This window comes from Odontomachus brunneus, unplaced genomic scaffold (assembly GCF_010583005.1).
Source record: "Odontomachus brunneus isolate Ranch 3 - 2012 unplaced genomic scaffold, Obru_v1 Obru_scaffold_103, whole genome shotgun sequence".
Classification (NCBI taxonomy): Eukaryota; Metazoa; Arthropoda; class Insecta; order Hymenoptera; family Formicidae; genus Odontomachus; species Odontomachus brunneus.
Genome location: NW_022639553.1, coordinates 973,849 through 997,655, shown reverse-complemented (window position 1 = coordinate 997,655; position 23,807 = coordinate 973,849). Strand labels below are relative to the sequence as shown.

General features: G+C 39.6%; 1 protein-coding gene and 8 non-coding genes across 9 annotated transcripts in view; 8 read left to right on the top strand and 1 right to left on the bottom strand.

Annotated features, from left to right (window-relative positions):
* Positions 1-23,807, bottom strand: part of LOC116849002 — a 95,319-nt gene that overhangs the window by 22,918 nt on the left and 48,594 nt on the right. The window contains exons 4-8 of the mRNA XM_032825717.1: positions 22,023-22,195; positions 14,779-14,943; positions 6,550-7,499; positions 5,255-5,644; positions 2,189-2,369 (exon numbers count right to left, since the gene is read on the bottom strand). Coding sequence (XP_032681608.1) covers positions 2,189-2,369; positions 5,255-5,644; positions 6,550-7,499; positions 14,779-14,943; positions 22,023-22,195 — 1,859 coding nt within the window. The remainder of the gene's footprint in view (positions 1-2,188; positions 2,370-5,254; positions 5,645-6,549; positions 7,500-14,778; positions 14,944-22,022; positions 22,196-23,807) is intronic.
* On the top strand, positions 122-193 carry Trnae-uuc. Its single transcript has one exon. It is a non-coding gene; the product is annotated as a tRNA-Glu (tRNA).
* Trnae-uuc lies at positions 268-339 on the top strand. The gene has a single exon. It is a non-coding gene; the product is annotated as a tRNA-Glu (tRNA).
* On the top strand, positions 414-485 carry Trnae-uuc. Its single transcript has one exon. It is a non-coding gene; the product is annotated as a tRNA-Glu (tRNA).
* On the top strand, positions 560-631 carry Trnae-uuc. The gene has a single exon. It is a non-coding gene; the product is annotated as a tRNA-Glu (tRNA).
* Positions 706-777, top strand: Trnae-uuc. The gene has a single exon. It is a non-coding gene; the product is annotated as a tRNA-Glu (tRNA).
* On the top strand, positions 1,090-1,161 carry Trnae-uuc. The gene has a single exon. It is a non-coding gene; the product is annotated as a tRNA-Glu (tRNA).
* On the top strand, positions 1,588-1,659 carry Trnae-cuc. The gene has a single exon. It is a non-coding gene; the product is annotated as a tRNA-Glu (tRNA).
* Positions 1,731-1,802, top strand: Trnae-cuc. Its single transcript has one exon. It is a non-coding gene; the product is annotated as a tRNA-Glu (tRNA).

Genomic DNA, 23,807 nt, shown 5'->3' with positions numbered 1-23,807 from the left:
GGGGGGGGGGGGGGGGAGATGAGATCTATTCTGCAGTATATATATTTTTTGTGTTAAATAATCAGTGCTATACTAATATATATAATTTCGTGTAGAGTAAGAATAAAGGATGATGCTAAGTTCCGGTATGGTCTAGTGGCTAGGATACCTGGCTTTCACCCAGGAGGCTCGGGTTCGATTCCCGGTACCGGAAATTTTTTCTTTTTTTAAATACGATTTTCGTAAATATAGATGGAAGTTCATTCTTAAAACTGTCCCATACCATGATCCGGTATGGTCTAGTGGCTAGGATACCTGGCTTTCACCCAGGAGGCTCGGGTTCGATTCCCGGTACCGGAAATTTTTTCTTTTTTTAAATACGATTTTCGTAAATATAGATGGAAGTTCATTCTTAAAACTGTCCCATACCATGATCCGGTATGGTCTAGTGGCTAGGATACCTGGCTTTCACCCAGGAGGCTCGGGTTCGATTCCCGGTACCGGAAATTTTTTCTTTTTTTAAATACGATTTTCGTAAATATAGATGGAAGTTCATTCTTAAAACTGTCCCATACCATGATCCGGTATGGTCTAGTGGCTAGGATACCTGGCTTTCACCCAGGAGGCTCGGGTTCGATTCCCGGTACCGGAAATTTTTTCTTTTTTTAAATACGATTTTCGTAAATATAGATGGAAGTTCATTCTTAAAACTGTCCCATACCATGATCCGGTATGGTCTAGTGGCTAGGATACCTGGCTTTCACCCAGGAGGCTCGGGTTCGATTCCCGGTACCGGAAAATTTTTTTTGTTGCTTAATTTTTGTTGATAACATTGACAATGCTAGATTAAAATTTTGTTGTATAAATTGTACGACAAAACTCTCACAAAGCGAGAAAATAAAAAAAACTTGTATCGATATAGCAATATTCAAAATCTTATTAACAAAAAGAAAATGCGATAATAAGTTAAAGTACACACACACATATATATATTAGCGACTACATATTTTAATAGTTTTTATATATTGTATTTCATTTATTTAAAATTTGTAGTATGTTGAAGTTACTGACTATGCCTTGATATCCTATCTTTAGCGCGATCATACTCAATCCGGTATGGTCTAGTGGCTAGGATACCTGGCTTTCACCCAGGAGGCTCGGGTTCGATTCCCGGTACCGGAATTTTTTTTTTTTTAGTGCGTGTTAAAAATATACACATTTTATATAAAAACAATAGATTATTATGTTACATGAGATTATTTTAATATAATTTTAATAAATTTTTGTATTATCTTAAAGTGTTGTGATCGTATTCTATAAATTCTAATATAAATATATAAAGAAAAACGAATGAAAAAGAAATATTTGTTTATAGCTTACAATTGTGGATTATGTGCATATCTTATTATTAAAATTTATCATCTTCTATTATATCAATTATTTTTTACTCTTCAAAAATTTAATTGTCGATGAATAATGTTACTATTTAATATTAATATTAATTTAGTTAATATATTATATTACAACGTTTTTTCTCATTTTTTTCTTTATAAAAATACAAATATCTTTTTCACTCATATTTTTGTTATCCACATGACCACACCATAATCCGGTATGGTCTAGTGGCTAGGATACCTGGCTCTCACCCAGGAGGCTCGGGTTCGATTCCCGGTACCGGAAAGTCTACTTTTTTACAATAATTTTCTTGAGCCCAGACACAAATTCATTCTTTAAACTCCACCATACAGTGATCCGGTATGGTCTAGTGGCTAGGATACCTGGCTCTCACCCAGGAGGCTCGGGTTCGATTCCCGGTACCGGAAAATTTATTTTTTTATAAATTTTTTTGTACTCTATGAAGTAACATTGGTCATGAAGTTATTGTTTGCTTCATATACGTGTTTTTTTTTAAACTTAACGATTTAATTAAATTAATTGTTAGTTTCATAGTTCGTTTGTTTCTTCCAATGAAATAACAAGCAGAAGAAAACAAGTAGTAGTTGGATGTAAAGATTTCATATATTGCTATTAAAATATTTCTCGCGTTATCTCATTTGCGTAGATTTGTTTAGTCTTGATTTTATGATAAATAAAAAATGAGGACAAGTGTCAAAAACAGATAAACGACAAAAGCATGTCAAGTACGTGTTAAAGTCGACGTTAGTCTAATTATCTACGTTCTTATCACTCATTGCTTTTATTTTCTTACCTTAACTTGACCCACACACAATGTCTTCGGGGGCTGATTAGCGCGAACCACAAATTCTGGGCCCACACATTGCGCCTTATTGAAACATCTCATGGGCCCACCCACCGTTCGGTAAAGTCGCGATGGTGCCCTTTGCACTGCCTTTCCTCGTCGAGCTCTCGGTCCATTTCGCACTATGATTCTGAAAATATTTTTACGTTTATCCGAATTATCGCCAGACAAATGGCCGCTAAAGTGTATGCAAATCCCGTCAGAAGCATGCGTAAGAATCTATTATAAAACTGAGGTGAAATGTAATGACGACATGAACCTGTGGAGAAAACGAATTTGCGATTCTTCGCATTTTTCCTTGAGTTTTTCTTCGCGTTTGCGGTTGCCCGACTAATATGGATCGGGCCGGGCGGAACTTTTCATTTGGCATAACAGACCACGATGCGCCCAATTATGCAACGGACCGGAAAGCTTATGGCAAAATTTCGTAGATATTACGTTCGTTATGCAGCGACGTTAACGAACTCTCGTACTGAGTTTAATTAAATTCTAACTAGGCTAGACCTCGGATGCTCTTTTAGGGCAGTCATCACTAAGTGCCTTCTTGTTTCGTCTCTCTTTTTGCCCGTTCTCCCCTTCTCACCGTCTTCTTTTGCTCGCATCCGGACCCGACGCGAAAAGAACGCTTTGGAATGAAAGATCGCGAATTTTCTCTCTCGACCAAATCAATTTTTGCATCGCGTTAGAGTTGTAATGCTTGTAGGAGGAAGAGAGGAAGGCAAAGTTGAGGAGGGTGAACTCGCACTTGTTTGGATTTCTAAGAGGAAGTACAGATCAAGTTAAAACGCGTGCGCGTATGTCATGTTAATTAAAACGTTACGCTTGGGATAATTCATATCGTTACTGCATTTCGACGATACGTTATTCGAAATTAATTAAATATCTCCAGTGAAGTAACACTGGGCGTGAGAAGGAATTTTGTAAAAGAATCGTAATAGTCGAAAAAGTGCAAAAATTTCGTGCAGTATATATATATATATATATATATATATATATATATATATATATATATATATATACATACATACATACATACATACATACATACATACATACATACATACATACATACATACATACATACATACATACACACATATATACACACACACACCTTTAACGATCACTATGCAAGTAACTTATTTCCTATATATCTCACACTCTCCTCCGGGCATTTTGTGGAGACGTAGAATGGGTTGATGTGAACATAAAAATCCTATACCGTTTTGCGATATTCGCAATAATTATCGAGATATTAATTGTAGAAAATTTATGAAAGTAAATGATTATGCAGAATATGGTAAATGAGTTATAATAGCGATGACTGCCGTCGTGTACTTATACTTTAGGTCAAATTGAACAAAAAAGTCCTCTACCATTTTCCAAATAATCACATTGATTTTTAATTATTAATTAAAGAAGATTATTGCACGATTTTGCGTGATAATGCACTCTTCTTTAATTAATAATTAAAAATCTATGTGATTATTTGCAAAATGGTAGAGGACTTTTTTGTTCAATTTGACCTAAAGTATAAATACACGACGGCAGTCGTCGCTATTATAACTCATTTACCATATGCATAATCATTCACAAATTTTCTACAATTAATATCTCGATAATTATTGCGAATATCGCAAAACGATATAAGACTTTTATATTGACATCAACCCATTCTACGTCCCCACAAAGTGCCCGGAGGAGAGTGTGAGACACCCTATATAATTCAGGAGATATGTTTGCAGTGAAATGAATCTCAATTTGGTGAGGATAAGCTTATTTGAAAAAAATTCCAAACGTTGAAAAATTGCAAAAATTTCGAGCGGTACTCTCTAATGCTTACCGCGGCAAGTAACCGCGTTTCGTCGATGTTCCCGGAACTAAACTCCCACGCTGAATTTCGTTACAGTGCAACATTTTACACGAGACTTTCCCGCATTGTCAGGAGCACGCGGACGTAATTTTTAATTCAGCCATTAATACCGATTTAATTCCCGGCTGCAACACACCGCGCATCAATTTACCGCTCAACTACACACGTGCGCGCGCGCGCTTATGTTCCATTCCCGCATCCGACTAAATGTCATCGTAATATAGGGCTCTCTATGTAGCTCCTGCGAAGGTCAAAGGTTCGCCGGAGAGCGCCACGTTTCGACCTTTCCAGCGACGGTCGACTGGCACGCATTAGACTGCAACTGGCTGCATCATCCAGCTAGTTGCTTGCCGGGCGTATCCTTCGAAACCACGTTACGCTAGAGGTTGTGCTAGAGAAGGTTTCGCGGCTCTTTGCGAGAGATCGCTTGAGAGCGTTCATTAACATGGACGTATGACTGGGAGGCAAAACTTAATAATGCGGGTCGCACGGGCGCGAAGATCCTGGAACTGCTTAACGCCTCCTACGCTCTAATTTGATGATACCCGCCCTCGTCGCGAGATTGATGAAATTCCGGCCGGGCAAGTGCGAGGGTGCAAATATAAATTTCCGGCTCCTTCGTCACGTGGTCCGGCATTATCTTGCATAAAGTTACGAGTCTGCTCGTGTTTCGCGCATCAAATCGTGGCGTATCGGCTTCGCTCGAAGCAACCGACTCTTTCGCGAAGAGCAACTAACTCCTCTCACTCTCTTTAATTCCTTTCTTTCTCTCTTCCCTTGGAAGAGATATTGTACTAACGAAAGTAAAAAGAAGATCAATTAGAAATGCAAGTTGTACCGATAATTCTTTTCTCTTCGTGCTTGCAGAGAAAGAAATTGCTTATCGATTAAAATTTTATTCCGATAGCTCGGATAGCGAGCTCGCGGCCGGCCAGAACAAATTGCATCGAGAACGCGTGCGCTCTCGTAATGAGTAACGGCGCAATTCGTTACTTAAAGTCTCTGACGTGCGCTCCGTTTCCTTCTTTTCTCCCTTTCTCCTTTATCACGATACAAAGCTGATTTAATAGGTCACGGTGAATCGACGCGGATAATTAGGTACTCGTAAAAAGAAGTATGATAACGAGAGAAGGACTACCTACCTGGGGGGTTTTGCTGGCGGTTCCGTTTGGCTGTTACATTCCGAGTCGGAGAGTGCGGCTTTCCTCAGGGTGGTTATAATTCGAGGTGGCTTCGGGGGTCCTTGAATTCCCCGGAGCCTCATGGAAGACACTGGATTTTGTTGTCGTGTCGTCTGTTCTTCTTTACGCGCGACGACGTCGGTGCATCGAGGCTCGGTCGTCGCGACACTCGGCTGCGACAGCCGCTTGAAGTCCTCGTCAGCTTGCGTTCTGCTCGGCAACTGAGGGTTCGAGTGTTGCCTCTGCAGGCACATCCTTCCCGAAGGCGCTCGCCCGTAAATGTCCTCGCAAAGGCGCTCGTTCGTTTGCGATGCCTCGTCGGGCTGGGAGCAGCCGGTGTTCGACGGATGCCTATTTCGCATGCGTTTTTTAATGCTTTCGTGCACGAGAAGCGCGTCGCCAAGTGGCAGCGAATTATTTGTATTTGGTTCTCGTCTTTTTGACCGAAATGCATAAGTTTAATAAGGAAATCTTGCGATTGATAATCACTTACAGTGATTTATAGTGAATTGGAAACTACAGAATGAGAATTTATTTTCTTAATTGATAATTATATATAGAGTGAGGCAATAACTCTGTATATCTCTCAAATATCTCCGTTATTTTAAACATAGGAAAGTATAAAATAATCTCGAGTTGAGAGATATTGATTCTACTCTCTTATCTTTACTATTCCATTCAATATTTATTTTGATACTCTGAAACCTGCATCAACCTCTTTTGATTTTATTTAACTTACCTAAGTCCAAGTTTTGATCTTACTTTTAGCCTCGCTATTCTATTCAACGTCTATTTTGATATTCTGAAGCTTATAATCTATTTTGACGCTAAAGACCGGGTAAGAGAGTGAGAAGAGAAATTTCTGATATCATCAAAATCAAAGTAGAAGTAAATCGTATCATTAGCATTAAAACTATTTTTTTAACTTAGCTCCTACTGTGTTGTAGAATTCAAGGTTTAACATCAAGTCAAAATTTCAAAGCGGGATACCACTTAAAAAATTTAAGAGGACTCTAGATCTCCTACATATCTTTACTTGCAAAAGTACCATTACATCACGTTTCCTAATTATGAAACTTTTGTAGGCACCATTATCTAATATTGTTGGAAATAGTAGAGATATTCAAGACTGTGATAGTTATTACCTCATCACATATCCCCAAGTTGGGATGTATAAATTGTGACGAATCGTGTTGCGCAAGTTCGGTTTGCTCTTCCGAAGAAAGATTGTATATGGACTATGGGCGTATAGGCACCTGCTTATCGACGATGATCCGCCGTAAATATCGTCGCCGCGACGGGTTGCTGCGGGGGTTTTCGCCGACAGACCATTGACTCGCACGTCCTGGGAGCTCAAGAAGGGCTTAACCGGCAGGGCGTATATCGGGTCGTTGTAAACATCCCCGCCGGGATTACCGCCGTTCGCCGCGTTCGTCGTCGTCGGTAGATTGCCGCTGCTTCTGGTGTGCTGGAGTCGTGTGTAGACCGGCTGCGAGTACGTCCTCGAATGATGGTGTCTGCGTTGATGGTGGGTCGCCGCCGGTCCTATCGATCGGCTGCCGTTTTGGATGTCCAGTTGGGACTGAAACTGCACCCGGCACGCGCTCAGCGTCGCCTCCTGATGATGTTGCTGCTGCGGTGGCTGTTGTTGTTGTTGCACAGGCCCGCACAGGCTCGTCAAGTTAGGATGCGACTGAGAGTTGCGTGACTGCGTGCGAAAGCGCGCTTCCTTCATGTGATGATGATGATGGCGATGATTTTTCGGCGGCGGTAGTGGTGGTGGCGGTTGTTGCTGCTGCTGTTGTTGCGTGTGTTCTTGCTGTTGTTGAAGCGCACGAAATTGATGGACTGAGTGTTGAGCAGGGTCTTGTTGTTGATTATGTGACTGAGCAGCCGATGAATGTTGCAGGAGACGAGTCTGATGATGCTGAAAAGACGGCGGTTGACCATTTACGGGTTGAACGTGGTCCTGTTGTCGCCGTTGTGCTTGATGATGATGACGATGATGATAATGTTGGCCGTAGATTTTTTGATGATTGGACTGATCGATGATATTCCGCGTAGAGTGCAGGGTGTTCAGCTGGTAGTAGATTGCTCGTGTCCGCACGGCATATTGCGGCGATCCCAGAACCTCCTGATACATGTCCATCACTATATGCGTGAAGGGCTTCGTTTGTAGACGTGTCCGGCAATACTCGGATATTACCTGGAAAATGAAAACGTGTGCAATATCGTGTCGTTGTCATATCAAGGGGACAAGTCACTTTTTTAGATCAAAAGAATCAATAATATTTACGAATTTATTTAAAAAAACAAAAATAAAAATTCGAGTTCGAGAGATTATAATTATATTATTTGATAAGAATTTTTTTTATTCTCTTGACTGGATTATTATGTAAACGTAAATTATGCAAGCCAGGAAGACACGTAATAGTTGCAGGTAATGGATACTGTGATGTCATTTTCGTACAAAAATTAATTATAAATTTTTTAATGCACAGAAACATTACTTAATTGCATACATAAAATTTTAACATATTCACTTAGTAGTTTGTTTTAAATAAATTCAGGAATTTTTTTAAATTATTTTTACTCTGGAAAGTAATTTATCGACTTGATATCTGTGAGGAGTAACAAGAATTGAATAGTAGTGAAAGGAACATTTCAGTAAATCTTCTTCTCTCTATCATTGATAGAGGAAAATTTGTCCATGTAATTTTGTAATCTCTCTCTCTCTCTCTCTCTCTTTCTCTCTCTCACTCTTTAGAAGTACAAGGTGGATTACTGTCTTATGTGATTAGGATGATATCAGATAAACGTCGGGGCAAATTTGGAAGTTCGTAATAATAGCGCGGTCGAGGTCATAATATGATCGCGTCGATGCGTTTATCGCACTACCCGGTGTGCCGATTATCTAGTTTTGAAACTTCCGCTTCGCAGCAGACGAACTATTAGCTTAAGGGAACAATGGCTATAGTCGGAATTCTATAGATCCAATAAACTGTGATTCGCGAGGTGAAGCGTTACCTATTAACGCGTCATTGTGTCCTCAGCGTTGGTAAACGCGAAACTTTGCACCGATCCTCGATTTTAAGGAAGAACGATAGAATATAGAGTTTGGAGAATAAGGGAAGAGATCACATGAATCCAGAAAAAGAGCCGTAGAACGTAAGCCCGCGAGATGAGACTGCGAGACAGCTCTTTCTCCTACTCTTTCTCGCCTTTCATTCTATTATGATGGAAATTTGCCGGCTCGTCAAGAAAACGGGCAGGTGTTAATTTAGGACGACGTTAATTCGCTGTTCCATTGCGCCGAGAAATATAGAAATACGCAACGCGCTGCCAGAGTGATAGTCGTGTAGACTATTATTCTTAACAAATAACAGCAGATGGTGCCCCGGTGGCTATCAGTTCGTGCCACGACTGCATCCACCGACACTCCGTGGCGTGGTGGTCCCAACGTCTTAGCCCCGGTGTGTTCAGCCGCTGAGCTGCCTTACGCTTTATCTGCGCGGATAGATACCGCCAGGCAAAGTAGGTACTCGAGCGGCTAATTTATTGTCCGCCGAGGAATCCTCGTAGAAATTGCGGTTCCGCATTACGCTGCATGCCGCGTGCTTCTCTTCCTCTCTCTCTTCCTTCTCTTCCTCCTTCACCTGCCAGAACTGGCCGATTTCATCAATTTCGAGGGTTATCGGGTTATCGGGGTTGCAGCTGCAGAATTATCGCGGCCTCCGAGATAAACGACTTATTACACGGCGGCCGCCTCGTTCCTCGCGCGCGCGATAACGACCGTCGCGTTTTTGGGATTGCTGGTCGTTAATCATCAGGCTCAACGAAATTATCATATAGCCGGAGTTAACCCTTGTAAATGCAATTTCACGTCTGGTATCGCGCTCGAGTCGTGGGCCTTTCGAGTCGCGTTAAAACTCTTGGACGAGATCCCCGAAATTGAACTCGCGGAGACTGTTCCGCGAATTTATGCCTCGTAATGTCGCGACCCGGTCGTTTAATGACGTGCGGCGTTCGCATCAAGTAATCCCTGGAGAGCGGGATTCAGACTCGTGGCTTTGTGCGCGCGTGGATTGATCAGTGGCTCTCTATGCTGCTCTTGTGCCGCCAATCGTTTCAGTTTTTCTGCCGACTCATGTAATTCGTATTATCGATTCAGCTCGTTAAGAATCGAATCTGTGCAGCTTTTGTTCAGCTTGAGTTCAGATCTTGCGCATCTGTTGTGCGCAATAATTGCAGGAAAAGCGCCGCATCTTGATTGGAATTCCAAGTAGTTTTGCTCTTTAGTTACTGGAGAACACTTAACATAACTGTCCAATAACTGCTTGAAAGGTGCACTAAATTTCCACCAGGGATGTCTCGCGTAGACTTTCCACTAAGTCGGACTCGACGCGCGGTAACAGTTGAACGCTTTAACGATTTTTCACTTGTGAACCGCCGACGTTGAACTACCTTCTCCTCGTCGGGCCAAGTCTTCCTTTGCACTCTACGCGTTCCAAGGGTGGCGCAGCTGTCGGAATGTCGGCCGAAAAATTTCGGAGGCATCTCGTCGTTCGCGTGCTTTGTGGAAACGCGCGCGACATGCGGCGTTCTCCTCTCGACGCGTCCAGCTGCGTGTTGCAATGTACGACCGCATTCTCGACGCGCGCATTCTCTCATTTTCTGCCTCAGCTCGTCCTAATAATATTTATATACAAGTGCGGCGCGTCGCGGTATTACGCGCACTTCCCGTCTGCTTGCTGTCTGATTATCATTTAATTGCGCGCGGTGGTGTCGCGAAACCATCATCTGCGATTAAATTCCATCTCGCCATTTATATCCCTATAAATGACGCGATATCCGACGAATAGGAGTGTAGAAATAGCCGCCGTGCGTTAAATATGCATCAATATCGCCGGCGCGCGATATTAACGTAACTGTCGGATCTGCGAATTGTCGCGCTGGCGTCGCACTTGGAAAATGTGCCGCGATTTAGTCGCAGCGCGACAAATAGAATTTTGATTAATATCGGCTTCGTTTTATTTATAATGGAATAGATTACATGCGCGTGCGGCCAAATTGATAGGAGCTAATTAAGCGCGACGTGACGTCTGTCACATTTATAGTTTGCACAACGCTTATTTATTTGGATCGCGCGTACAAAGAGCATGCGAAATTATCCGCGTTGGAATTATCGCCGACGCTGGGTTAAAATGTTGTAAAGATAATGATGCGTGTGAATATGGCATGCGCGAAGTGTGCGACCGCGTTTTCGCAATCGGACAACACGTTTTTGTAACCATGCGGAATACTTCCCTGTATCCATCGCCTGTATTATTTTTGTTATCTTTTTCACGTGGTATCATTCGAACGTGTTATACCGCTGAGTTATATATCCGAGCGATTATACCGCGGTTGGCGGTTGCTGATTCAATTGGTTTTTATCGTATTGCGGTGTTTTATATGTACTATATAAAAAGGGAGGATAATGGAGGAGAGCGGAAGCTTCGCGCACGTAACATTGTTCCACACTGAGAAAAAATAAATAGGTTGATTTAACTAAAATATATATATATATATATATATAATTATTTTTAACCACAACCATATGTTTTATTGTTCTAAGACGAAAGTGGTAGCAGCAACATGTATATAAGGTTATTACCACTAATATTATGGTAGAATTTAATTTGAAAAAAATTGTTTCGTTGTTTAAAAATTGTTTTTTTTCCACGATTTTTAGTAATTTATTTTTCTGTGTGATTATAGTTACAAATATCAAGCCTTTTTTCCTCAGTGCATATTTTCTATTAATTTTTTTCTCGCTATTGAAAAAAAATACTTGAAAATTTATTTCTGAAATATGAAGTTTATTTCTGTGAAATAAATTTTAGTTTTGTAAAATAAAATTTATTTTTGTGAATAAACTTTATATAATAAATTGTCAAGTATATTCTTTTCTCAATGTAGCTCGAAAAGGATAGAACGGAAGACAATTTCGTTAGACGCGATCCGTTTACACAACTTTTTAACTATCAACGCTAAACAGCTCGATTGTCAGTACGGCTATCTTGCTAAGTAATATAGTAAATTTCGTTAGAAACAATAGATTTTGTTAGGAATATAGCAAAGTATTTTAAGAATGCATTTCAGTTTCTAAAATATAACATATATGAAAAGAAGAGATAGTGAATTACTACAGAATATCTATCTATTCCTCACTTATAAAATCATATAGCAATTTTTATTGTAAAATTATCCTCGTGTATTTAATTAGAAAGTTTCGGAGATCATCTATATTAAAAACCTCTTACAACCAGGTTATCATAATTTGATTGCGCGTCAGTTTTATCGTAAAATTATTCCGGAAACGTTTTTCTTTTTTTTTTTTTAATTTTCGCTGGCACGTGTGTTCTATCGTGGATTAAATCGTGTAGCTAATTAGATTTCGCCGTGCGAGATCAAACTCTAAATCGTCTCCGATTCCACTCGTTCTTCGGGACCCACTTAAGCCGCGCGTGCATTCGCCGTCGCGTCGCGACGTTGACGTCTGTATTCCCTGTCAGTCGGATTAACGTGGCGCTGTAACGTGGGACGTCGCAGGCGTTCGCCTGCATCTCCAAGTGTCGTCGCATCGCCTGTCTCTCGATGCACAATTGCCGCGTCGCGCTTTCCCTCGCTCTCTTCGTAATAGGTGATCCGATTAAAGCGAACTACCGTGCAAGTCTGACCGCGTGGACATCCAACGGTTGATGTGGGCTGTGATTAAGTCTACGTTGGTTTATCGATTCATCCCGTATGGATATTGCCGAAATCTCAGATACGAGCCACGTGGTTGACCAGTGCTCGAATTGAGTTACACGCCAGTGGGGAAGATTCGTCTCGGTATGCGATCACTCGATTTGATCCGTGTGCTCCCTTAGGCGAATAATTCACCGAAAAACGATCAAAGAGAGATACGGCTGCGGCGTCGAGATTAGATGCAAACCACGTAGTCGTCGATTGCTTGAATGAGGTTACGCTAGAAGAGAAGACTCGTCAGAGATTGATCGCTCAATTTTACCCTTTAATTGAACCGAGCTCTTAATCGAATGATTCGCTAAAAGAGGCTCAAAGAGAAATACGGCTCAAAGAGAAATACGGCTGCATTTACCACAAATCCAGTCACGAGATGAAAGCCGCAAACCGACACTTACTTTGACATTTTTGCGCGACAAAAATTGAAATTTCGATACACAACGCAACATCGTATAACTATTTGCTATAAATTGCTTTGTTATTCTAATTGTGGAGACTTGGTCTCTCCTTCTCTGTCTCTCTCCTCGTCTCTCTCTCTCTCTCTCTCTCTCTTTCTCTCTCTCAGTTGCGCGTTATGCGCTTTGCATGTATACGCGCAATTTGGGTCCGACACAGCTGCTTGAACCGTTGCACGTTCGCGCGACGTTGAATTACTCAGCATTCGTAATCGTGATGTGGAAATTAATTTCGCTATGCGCTACTTGGAATTAGATATTGTTGTTAACCGCGGAACATCGTAGTCACACAACGATATGTGTCGAGTAACGTTTCTCGAATCTGTGATACGTTCATTCACTGACTTTCTTTGGTGCACCGGTCACTCGTGAAAGCGTTTAATTTAATTCAGCCGGCGGTATAATGCGGGATTTCATGCCAAAGTGCATTTAATGTCTCGTATTTCAAGGATGCTTTTCAAAATAACGTGTTTTAGGGAATTTACGAATCTCGTCTTTAATAACGAATTAGATAATAAATAATTGAAATAAATTATCAAATTGAAAAATTGTAAATTATATTAAACGACCAAAAATATGACATAATTTATGACTCTGCACAGTTTGGATGACTGGACAGAATATTATCCTGGTAGAAATTTAGACATCTGTCTTAGTTATTGTCTAGTATTAATGCATTTTTATTAGTTGTAAGAATACTGCGTAAAAACTGAAGAAGAATTTGATAGTTTCATTCAGTGTTTGAGCAGTTTACTATCCAATATGTGGACAGATTTTCTTTCTAAGACACTAATAGACAAGACACTAATATTAATTCAGTTGTATAATATGCACGTATATATAATTGTATTATATAATCTATTGTACATACATTTATTTAAAATATTTTTTATAAAAGATATTTTTTGAAAAAGAGCTTATAAAATTGCGTTAATAATGAGTGAACGTGTAGAAGAGCATTTCTTGCAAAAGCATAAAACAGAAAATTGAGGGAAATAAGAATTTAATATTAAGCCATGTGACAGGTATAACAATTAAAATTAAAAATGAAAATGAACAAAAGACAAAATAGAAAATAGAATATATATTAATAATATAGAATTTCACTAAGAATATTTTTTCATTGGACGATGTGAATACATTGGACTACTCTGATGGTAATAATAAAAGTATAATAGTAAAATGAAAGTTGTCATGATAGCTCAGATTTAGAATCTGATGAAATAATGCAATCACAAGAATAATTAAAAGTACATGTTATTTCGTGATTGTAAAAGATGTTATATGAAAGACGAAAAATATGAAAATACATATAATTACGCACCAAGTATTTCCTGTGCTTTGACTTTCATTAGCATAAAATTTTTTTAATTAGAAAGCATGCGTAAAATATGAAATACTGTTAAGGCAAACTTGCTTGCTTTATTTTAGCAACATACTAGATTATTAATCGATTGAATAGCTTTTTGTTCACTTTCTGTTTTGTTTTCGTTCAGTAAATGGGTTCAGATTTTGCGCATCTTTCGCGCTTAATAATTCAGTAGTATTCTATACCTCGATTGGGATTTCAAATAGTTCTACCCTTCACTTACAAAAGTTAATATAGCTATTTAGCAAGCTCGGAAACTGCGTTATATTTCTACCAGAGTAAACCGATGAATTAATATAATTACCCGCAATTGTGGCGAAAATATTTGCTCGCCCGATGCAAACGTGTTGACCCGACTAGAACGACATAACCGTAGGATGGAGAAATGTTTAGCGAAAAATACACGTGAAAAATGACTTACATGTTGTATGCAACGCGCAGAATGAAATACCGTGCGTTGAAGGATCACTAGACACACGATACCCGTTGATTTATTTCGAGCGGCCGCTAGTACACCACACACACAACGAGACTCGAAATTTTGAATTGTACAACCGTATCTGCGCTGTCCAAAATCAGTAGTTTCGCACTTTTATTAACGGACTGTACATCCCGCACAATGCTCGTAGTTGTGTAATAACGCAAGCGTCGAGTGCGTTCCCACTGATGACAAATGAATCGAGTGCGACAGCCTTTTGAAGGGCGCGAACAATACTTAGAAATGCACTCAACAGTCAGATATCATTCCATTATTCGGTCTCGATTTGTAATGAATATCATAAGTATAATTAGCTGGGTAAAAGATGCTGATATTCTCTTGGAACATAGCTTTGCGTTAGACGGAAAGAGTCCGTCCAGATTCAGGGACTTACGTCGAGTAGATTCATCAAAGAGGCACGTCTGCGAGGATCAGGTTCCGTCATGGCAGCCAAAACCGACTGCAGGGCGGAGGAGGGCGAAACGGAAACGGTTCCCATTAGTGCCGCTACTCTAGGAGTTGTATCTAATAACGCCCGTCCTAATGAATACATCCACATCTGCAATCAGGATAAAATTAATTTTTTTTTTTAATATATTGATATCAATTAGAGAATACGGAATAGCAGTTTGCATCTCAAGTTCGCAGAATGCTTTAAGATTGTTAGGCATACAAACGAATATCTTGTATATAGAGTGGTTGAATTTAGGTGTACGACTATTTAGATGAACTTCGTTAAGCTAAATATAAGGATGCTCTACAATTTTGGAAACCACCACGTTAATTATCGAGATATTAACGAAAGAAAATTAGTCAATTGGTGATAGGAGCTCTGTAAGTATTTTAGAAATATACATGTCTTGGACTTGTTCCCTGATCTTACAAAAGCGATCTTACAAAACTTGTCTCATCACTTGGCATTCACTCATTTGCTAATTTCCTTTCATTACCTCAATCATTATGGCAGTTTATAAAATGGTAAACGACTTTGTTGTTCAGTTTAATGAGTTTAATCTGCGCTCAGATACCTAAATTTAGACTTTATATAAGGGAAATATAATCTCTGAGGAAACACATTGAGTGGCAAGAAATACTTTCACTTACGAAATTAAAAAAAAAAATGCAGTTTCTTATTCCGCATGGGCGAAGGTGTATATTGCGAATACTGATAAATAAAGGAGCGACCATCCCGAGAAAAGATATTCTTAATAAACCCTTTTGTGCCGGCTAAATTGTATATCGCACGTCGAAGGATAATGCATCAATCTCGCGGGTCTCGACACCGAGCCTGTTCTCATCCAAAGCGGATTTAATAATCGGATTTTTCTTATTTTCACATGGGGGAAAATATATACGGGCATGCGCGCACATAAGCATGGAGGATTATGTGTGGTAGAATATCGGATATCGATATTTTCAGGAATCGATGCTGAATAGTCGATGGTCTCATCAATGCCACTACAAAACGTCGTCTATTTACGCGCTTGTCCGCTCGGTATATTTGAAGGATCAGCATTGATGTTATTTGGTATTTCCACTTAACACGTCAGATCTGTTTTACATTATTATATAAAAAAAACTATATAGTGTGTTGAACAGATCCAGATGAACTGTGGTGCATTCTGAGAAAAAAACATGGTGGTGGTAACTATATAGGTGAAAACTGTGCGAATTTTGTACGTAGAATTAATATGTATATAATTTAATCAATTATTTTGTAGTTCTTCCAACTAAAAGCTAAAAACTAGAGCTGAATGGTTGTGAGAACTCTATAGTTAATGCATAGAGTTCTCGATCATTCAGTTTTAGTTGTAACAACTACAAAATAGTTTATTAAACTCTGTTTATCGACGCATTTTAGTTGCACATGCAAAACTCGTGCATAGTTGTCACCGCTGTTTCCCTAAATGCAGCGAACGCGTGTGTTAATATTCGCGGAATATGAAACAGTAGCCGACATCAGCAGGATGAAATAAAACGGCAGGCACATTGCGAGTAATTTTATATCATTTATTTTACACAATTTTTAAGCGCTACGCGCTTTGTTGTTGTTTTTAATTACATTTACTAGCGCGTTTCGCCCCGTCCATCAACAATGGCATTTGCCGGCATACATAATTAGAAATGTTGGGAACGCGCGCGCGAGATCTTTGCGGATTCAAGCTATAGTCCCTTTCTAGCTCCCTCATTTATTTACGCGAGGAGAAAAGCGACGGGAACCGTCGTTGCATACTCTGTTACGACACTTGCACGACTCTCACTGTGCACCGCGGTGTCACAGAGATCATTCTGACAGTTCGCCCATGTGTACTATGTTACGCGGTAAAAAATGTAGACGTCCGCCGGAAGAGGTAGCGCTTTTTCGCGCTGGTCTCGTGTATCGCGCAGGTAATCGTCGTTCATCGTGATATTATGGCCGCCGCGGGCATTTTGTGATTTTCGGCAAGAGTGGTCATGTCGTACACGTCGAGGATAAAGGTAGAGAATTCTCTCCACCTCATCGATAGTTATTAACAGTTTTAAGTATAATTATTAATAACTATTGATAGGGAATTATTCGATAATTTTATGATTTCTAAGAAAAATCAATGATAAATAAATGTACCCATTTATTTGTGTCTCTTTTTCATCTTATTATTAATTTATAATAGTTAATTAGGTTCCGGTTGATAGTGAATTGTTATATAAAACTAATCAAAAAATTTTATTTTACACTAAATATATATAAAATATAAAAAGTATAAAATATACAAAATATAATAAAATAAGAATAAATAAAACAAAAATAAATAAAATAAAAAATATGTCTGATTCATGGTATTGTGCTGATAGTACGCGTCGTTGTAGCTATTCATATGTGTTTCCGTTATTGTTGTTACACATTAGATTATTTCACAGAAAAGCGGCAATTAAATTTTTTCTTTATAGTTATCAAACATTTGCTTAATTCTATTATCCAAATTTTGATTCAGTATATCAATTTTCTTTCAGACAACAAAATCCTTTTTCAGTAAATATTGGGAGAATTTTGGGTTGTCCCACTTAAAATCGTGTTTAAAACTTTACACTTTCACCCACAATTATTTTGGGAAATCGGACTAGACGTCCAATTTAATGTATTTATTAACGTATACTTATAAATATATATCTTTCTTAACTAGATGCACTTGTTAATACGGAAAAAATAGATAAATTTATAAATTGTCAATCAAGTAATTTAAAATATTTTGTTGTCAACTATTTTAAAGTAAGATTGTGAAGAAAAAGAACTATCGAATCAACTGTTTATTTTGAACTATCACTAGTTACCGATAGTATAAACTACCGATATTTATCGATAATGCCATCGATAGTTCACATTTAAATGAGGACGTAGAGCGCATTATTGGTGACGTATCTAGGACATTTCGGGCTGAGGGCATAATTTATACGTGCACTCGAGATCAATCGAAAATAGTTTTGGTGACTTGTTCTAAGTTTTCCGTAGTTTCCTACCGTGTAGCCGGGAAATGGAGCAGGTTGCAGAAAGCTCGCACGAAAGTTTGTCGCACTTTCCCTCCGTTTTATTACGAAAAGATTTCGCGAGCAGGGACAGAATTTCTTTTTGCGCCTTTTTGACTATTGCGAGCGTTCCGTCATATAGCTGCGGGATCACTTATCTTCAAGAATCTCCAAGAAGATTGTCCGTGTTACAGAACGTGTGTTCAACGAACTGTTAATTATTTACAGCCAAGACGCGCTACACGGTTTATGGTAATTTTTTCTGCACACACTACGAAGCCGTGGATTTTTTCGATTATCTTCTCTCCGTGCAAATCTCATCACGGCAAATCGGAATTTCCCGATATTTCCCGATATTTCTGAACTTTAAGGCATCGTTAATGAAGTTGTACGGTCCGCTTTATTTGATCGGGACTGAATATTGCATTTTAATGTTAATCTGTGCAACGGGAACGGACAGAAGGCAGATTGAATAAGATTCTTTAACGAGTTTTATTGAGAGAACTTTTGCATTTCACATTAAATCAATACTTTACAATCAAGACAACCAATATCCTTCTGTGTCGCGAGCGCGATAGGAAAAATATCCTTTATTCAAACTTACTATGTTTCCTTGCTGTTACTTTTAAGCCGGGAAATGAGTTCCAGTTTCTGCGTAATAGAATACGTGCAAATTGATAATACTTGATTCTATAAAACGGCTTGCATAATATTTCTCTGCTGTCACAACACTTACGTGATTTCCGTCTTTATTGGTATTATATAGGGTGTCCGGTAACTCACAGAGGAGCCGCGGTATACAGGATTAGATTAGGTCAAACTAAACAAAAAATTTCTTTATCATTTTGCGAACAATCACGTAAAATTCTAACTTATTAATCAAAGGACATCTATGAATAATCACACGCAGTACGATAGATGAGCTGTGATGACAACGTCTGCTGTTGTACGCTTGTATATTGAATCAAACTGAATAAAAAATTCCTCTTCTGCCATTTTCCAAATAACTATGTATATATTTAGTTATTTATTTGGTTATTTAGTTATTTGGTTATTAATTAAAAAAGTTTGATGTACAGTTGTGTACAATAATGTATTGATCTTCTTTAATTAATAATGAAACATCTAAAATTGATCATTTGAAAAATGGTAGAGGACATTTAGCGCGTTGACGAGAGAAGATCGGATCTAGTTGACTCAAGAGGTACGTAGACCGTGTACTTTGTATATTTATCGTAAAAGAAACAGAATGGAAACGAAATTGCAAAATGTTCCTTGCAAAGCAGGAACATTTCCTGAGTTTCCATTACATTTTCCTGAGTTTTTCATTAAAATCGTGAAAATATTACAATTAAAAAAAATAGAAAAAAATTTATTTAAGAGCAGCTGAATAAATTTTCGAGCGTCTTGGAATTTCCTATTAATATTCTCTATCGTGAATGAATAAAGTTAAAATTATATGACGCGTTATTAGTTAGAATATAATTTCGTGTAAGTGTATGATTTTTTCGTGCGATAAAAACAATTTTCACTCATAAAATAATTGAATGTGAATGAATGGGATAAAGTTGACTCGTTATTAAAGAATCGGCAAGACTGCGAAGACTTCTTGTGAAAACGCCGGAATTACTCTAATTAGGATATACATTTCTTATTCTTTTACTCTGAATTGCTGGTCAACTTGATCCAGCACGGGGTAAGATGACTATGTTGCAGAATATTTCGTATATTTCGGTTATTATAGAAAAAAATTTTTTTTAAATATACGGTTTAGAGGATCGTTTTGCAAGTATAAAAACATAGAGAAAAGTTCCCTTTATTATGTCTATGCAGTGAATCACAAAAATTGATCGCCTGAAAAGTGGTAACTTCGAAATGTGCCATTCAGCCCCGATCTTCCCTACTTATGACGTCGCGACTAGATTTTGCGTGATCTTCCGCAAGAGATTGAATCCGGAAAGCGCAAAAGCTCCTACTCGCTGTCCCCTTTTTGCGCGAGATAGTGTTATTTATACTCCTACACATAAACCCACAAATAGCAGCGCTTGTGCCGTCGAATCTCCGCCGTAAACGCGGGGGCTTTTACTGCCACGTGTCTGTGTCAATGTATTTACGAACTGCGCGCGATGTCCTTCCGTCATCGCACGAACGTAAATTACGTCCGATCGTCTGTTCGCGTGATTAACGAGCGATACGGATGCCGCGGAATGTGCATGAGGGTTTCGCTCTCTGCGAGGACTTATCTCCTCGTTAGATGAACGAGACAGCGGGGAAGGGTGACAGGGGAGGGAAGGATGGAAGTTTCAAATCGGCGATACAAAAGGACGATGTCTGCCGAAGTTTATTTATCGTGCGCGCCGTTTGTTCTCCCTTTAATCTGCAGCAGATAAATACCGGTCGTGCTGAAACAACGAAGCTCCATCCGGCCGTCTACGGGAAGAAAGGATGGCGCTAAAGGGAACGAAAGGGATCGCGGCGAGGTAGGAGAGGCGCCGAGAGAGCGAGAAAATCCGTCGAACGCGGGGGTGGCGCGGGGTGAAAAATAGATGGCGCGAGGAGGGAGGGAACGCACAGAAGCGACGGGATTTCGCTGAAGGTACACAAAAACTGGCATGAGCCGGCTTTCTCTTTCTCTCTCTCTCTCTTTCTCTGTTACGTCTCTCTTCGTTCTTCGAGTCTTTCGAATGGTTCGCAGCCCCGTTAAAAATTCACTCGTCGCTGAAACGCGGAAGTCGAGCAAATGAAAAGCCCGAGCCGTCAAAGGACGCCCGTGTCGGCTTAATCCCTTTCGCGCTGAAAGGATTTTAATAGGACACGTTAATAATTCTCCGCGTGATGCTCTTTTAATTATACCATCGGCCTCGCCCCCTTCAGCAAATACACTACCACTTACGAGCGCGTGTACGCATGTAATTCACCGGCGCGAATAACGAAGCCGCGTCTCTCTGATGAACGTGTTTTGTCCGACCGCTTCTCGCGATTGCCATATCGGATTGAGCGCAATCATTCGACCCTGTTTCGGATATATTTACCGGATATTTACCTTTGTGGACACAATATCGCTACATTTGTCGGATATCATATTACGCGAATGACCAGTCGCGAATTTGCTCCAGCATTTCGAGGAAATGATAGAGAAAAAAGTCCAAATATGAGTTATCACTCCTTTTCTTTTTAATCTCGAAATGTCTGAACTTGTCTGGGCGAATTATGCGCTATTAAGCAAGTGGGATATGTCTAGTTCAATACTTGTAAAGGAGATGTTTTTAAAATGATCGGGTTTTTAATTATTCATTTTTTTTCTGAAAAAAAAAAAGAAATTTGCACTGTTTGGAAAAGGGCTCCAAATATGAGCTATCCCTGTACTTTCAAAGTAACACAAGATTTAAGGTAATTAAGCATATTTTATTTTATATTTCTCGTAATATTCACCGACAAAAATTGCATAATCATCTGGCCATCTGATGCCTCTGTATAATGATTGTACATCCATAAAGACCACATAAAATAAACACTATGTCTACAATTTTTTTTTGTAACATCAGAGAATGTTGTCACAAAGTAGACAACTTGCATCATTATTTCGTGAAGTGAGATATGTCAACTTCACTTTTCATTTTCGAATAAAAATATTTACTCGACGATTCCGATTGGAAAATTGGATTTATACGAGTAAAAAATCATTCGTATTGGAATGGCTCACTCTACTCTTACAGTGAAGTTCAACTGTAAGAAATTCAGAGAATTCGTTATATATGCTACACTTTGGAAAAAATTACTCAAATGCTTCTCAGTAGAGTTTAGCACTATACAGAATCAAAACACTGGTAGGAGTCAATATTTGGACCGTAGGCCATATTTGGCCTACCTTTTTCCTCTGATCATCCGCAGATCCTGCTGATCGAAAGAGGTAGGATTTTTTTTTCTGCGAATATGCACACGACTTTGGGAATACGCTGTGCCAAATCTCGCGACACGTCGTGAACGTCAATTTCCGTTACATCAAGAAACAAATCAGCGACCAAATAGCGGAAGTTCGTTCCGAAATCTGCCAGGCCGTTGGGCCTGCGCAAGGTGCGCAATTCATTTTTTATCAGATTAACGGCGCGTCATTAAGCGTTGCTGAATGTGACGTACTTTTTCCGAATCCGTGTCCGAATAAACGCGGCCGGGTCGATATTCTGGCGGCAGGTACGCTCGAGCAGTTTCCGGCGGTGCAAGCTGCAGCAAAACCCTACCACGTGGTGTCAGTTCCAGCGTATGCGGAGTCACCACTGGGCCTGTTCTCGAACCACCCACTACGCCTCCATCTGGAACAAATATTAATGGGAAATGTGAGCTTGTCGTCGGCCATGAATTTATTTCCATTCGGTTGTTCCGAGTAGCGCGCGGAACCGGCGGAGAAAGAATGTCTTTATATTGTATAAAAGTATTTCACGCTTTGTGAGCGAAATGAAGATAATTTTTTTCGATAATTCGAAACAAAAATGGTTACGAACGCAATCGTAATTGCTTTAATAATGCAGTCCTATTAAAAGTAACCTTCGGCTTTTTCAGAGATAAAAGTAGCGCGGGACATTTAAATGCAAAATTGTACGTATGCGTGTTCTTTCCTATTAAAAAAGCGACCTATCTTCTTTTCACAGAGAAAATTTCTATGCGATATTTTTAATATCGCGGAAAAAGAGTGTAATTTGTTAACCCTTTATTTGGCAGATCCAGACAATTTTAAGGAATAATATTCTTGAATGTTTACATATTGTGAAAAGTAGATGGTGTCTCTTCTGAATGCAGTTGTATAGTTTTCAAAATATCATTTTAATTTTCGACGATTTCTATCTAGTGGTAGAAATATTGAGAAACTACTGAAACACATGAACAGAACAGACAATGAAATTGTTGCTCCAGAGCAATGGAAATGTTCCTTCAGAGCAACAGTGTTAAATAAATGCGTCCTGCATCTATCGTTCTCGCGTTGTAGCTCATGAAAAATTGATGTCGCTTGAGAGCAACATTGCCAAATGAAGGGTTAAATATTCAAGGGGTGGCGCGACTCCTATTGTGAAGAATTCTCGACGCAAAACTTCCCTCGGCCCATTAAGTCGCGCGACGTATCGGCAATTGCTGTGTATTGGGAAACATTTTCTTTCCCTGAAGATACCGGCCGACGTGCTATAATTCACCGGCGCGCTTTGCATAATTTGTCGTACGAGTCGGCGATTGGTCATGCACGCACAAAACTGCTTATGAAGAGAGCTGAGGTTATAATTAATTCTTCGAAGTATAGTTAATAGGTGGGGAACGGCTAACAGGCTTAAAACCAGTCGGAAGTTGGTCGCAGGTGCGCGCGTAGGGACTCCCACTCGGCGACGGGATTTTCCGGAAATTGCCGGGTTTATTTATCGGACCTGCGCGCACCCCTACCATCTTGAATCATTTATTATCGTTTGTTAGGCACCATCTTCTTCTCAACGTCCGCGAGCTGTCTCCTTGGGGCTTCTTGGAATCGTATAAACGCTCGGGGCATAATTGAAGGGAAATCGGGTCTACGTTGGGAAAGATTGAGGAAACCGCGAAAGACCCCCATCGAGTTCCCCTCTCCCTACGAATTTCATCGTTCTGCAAACTCGCGATCGTGTTTTTTCAACGACCGCCTGGATTCGCGTCTCTAATTGCTCCGACGTCGACTCCTAGATGGTTACTCATCGATCTCTTAAACTTTTTTCGATCGAGCTAACGGCGGAAGGTCGGTCGAGATTGCGTTTCCCTCGCAGTTTCTATATCAAACGGCCGTAGTTATTAGAGAAGCACCACTGTTAAGACGCTTCCCTAGAGAAAGAACATCGTATTTTGCACAGAGAAAAGAAGATTTCTTCAAATTTAATTAATTTTATTGCATCCAAATCAATTTAATCATCGGAT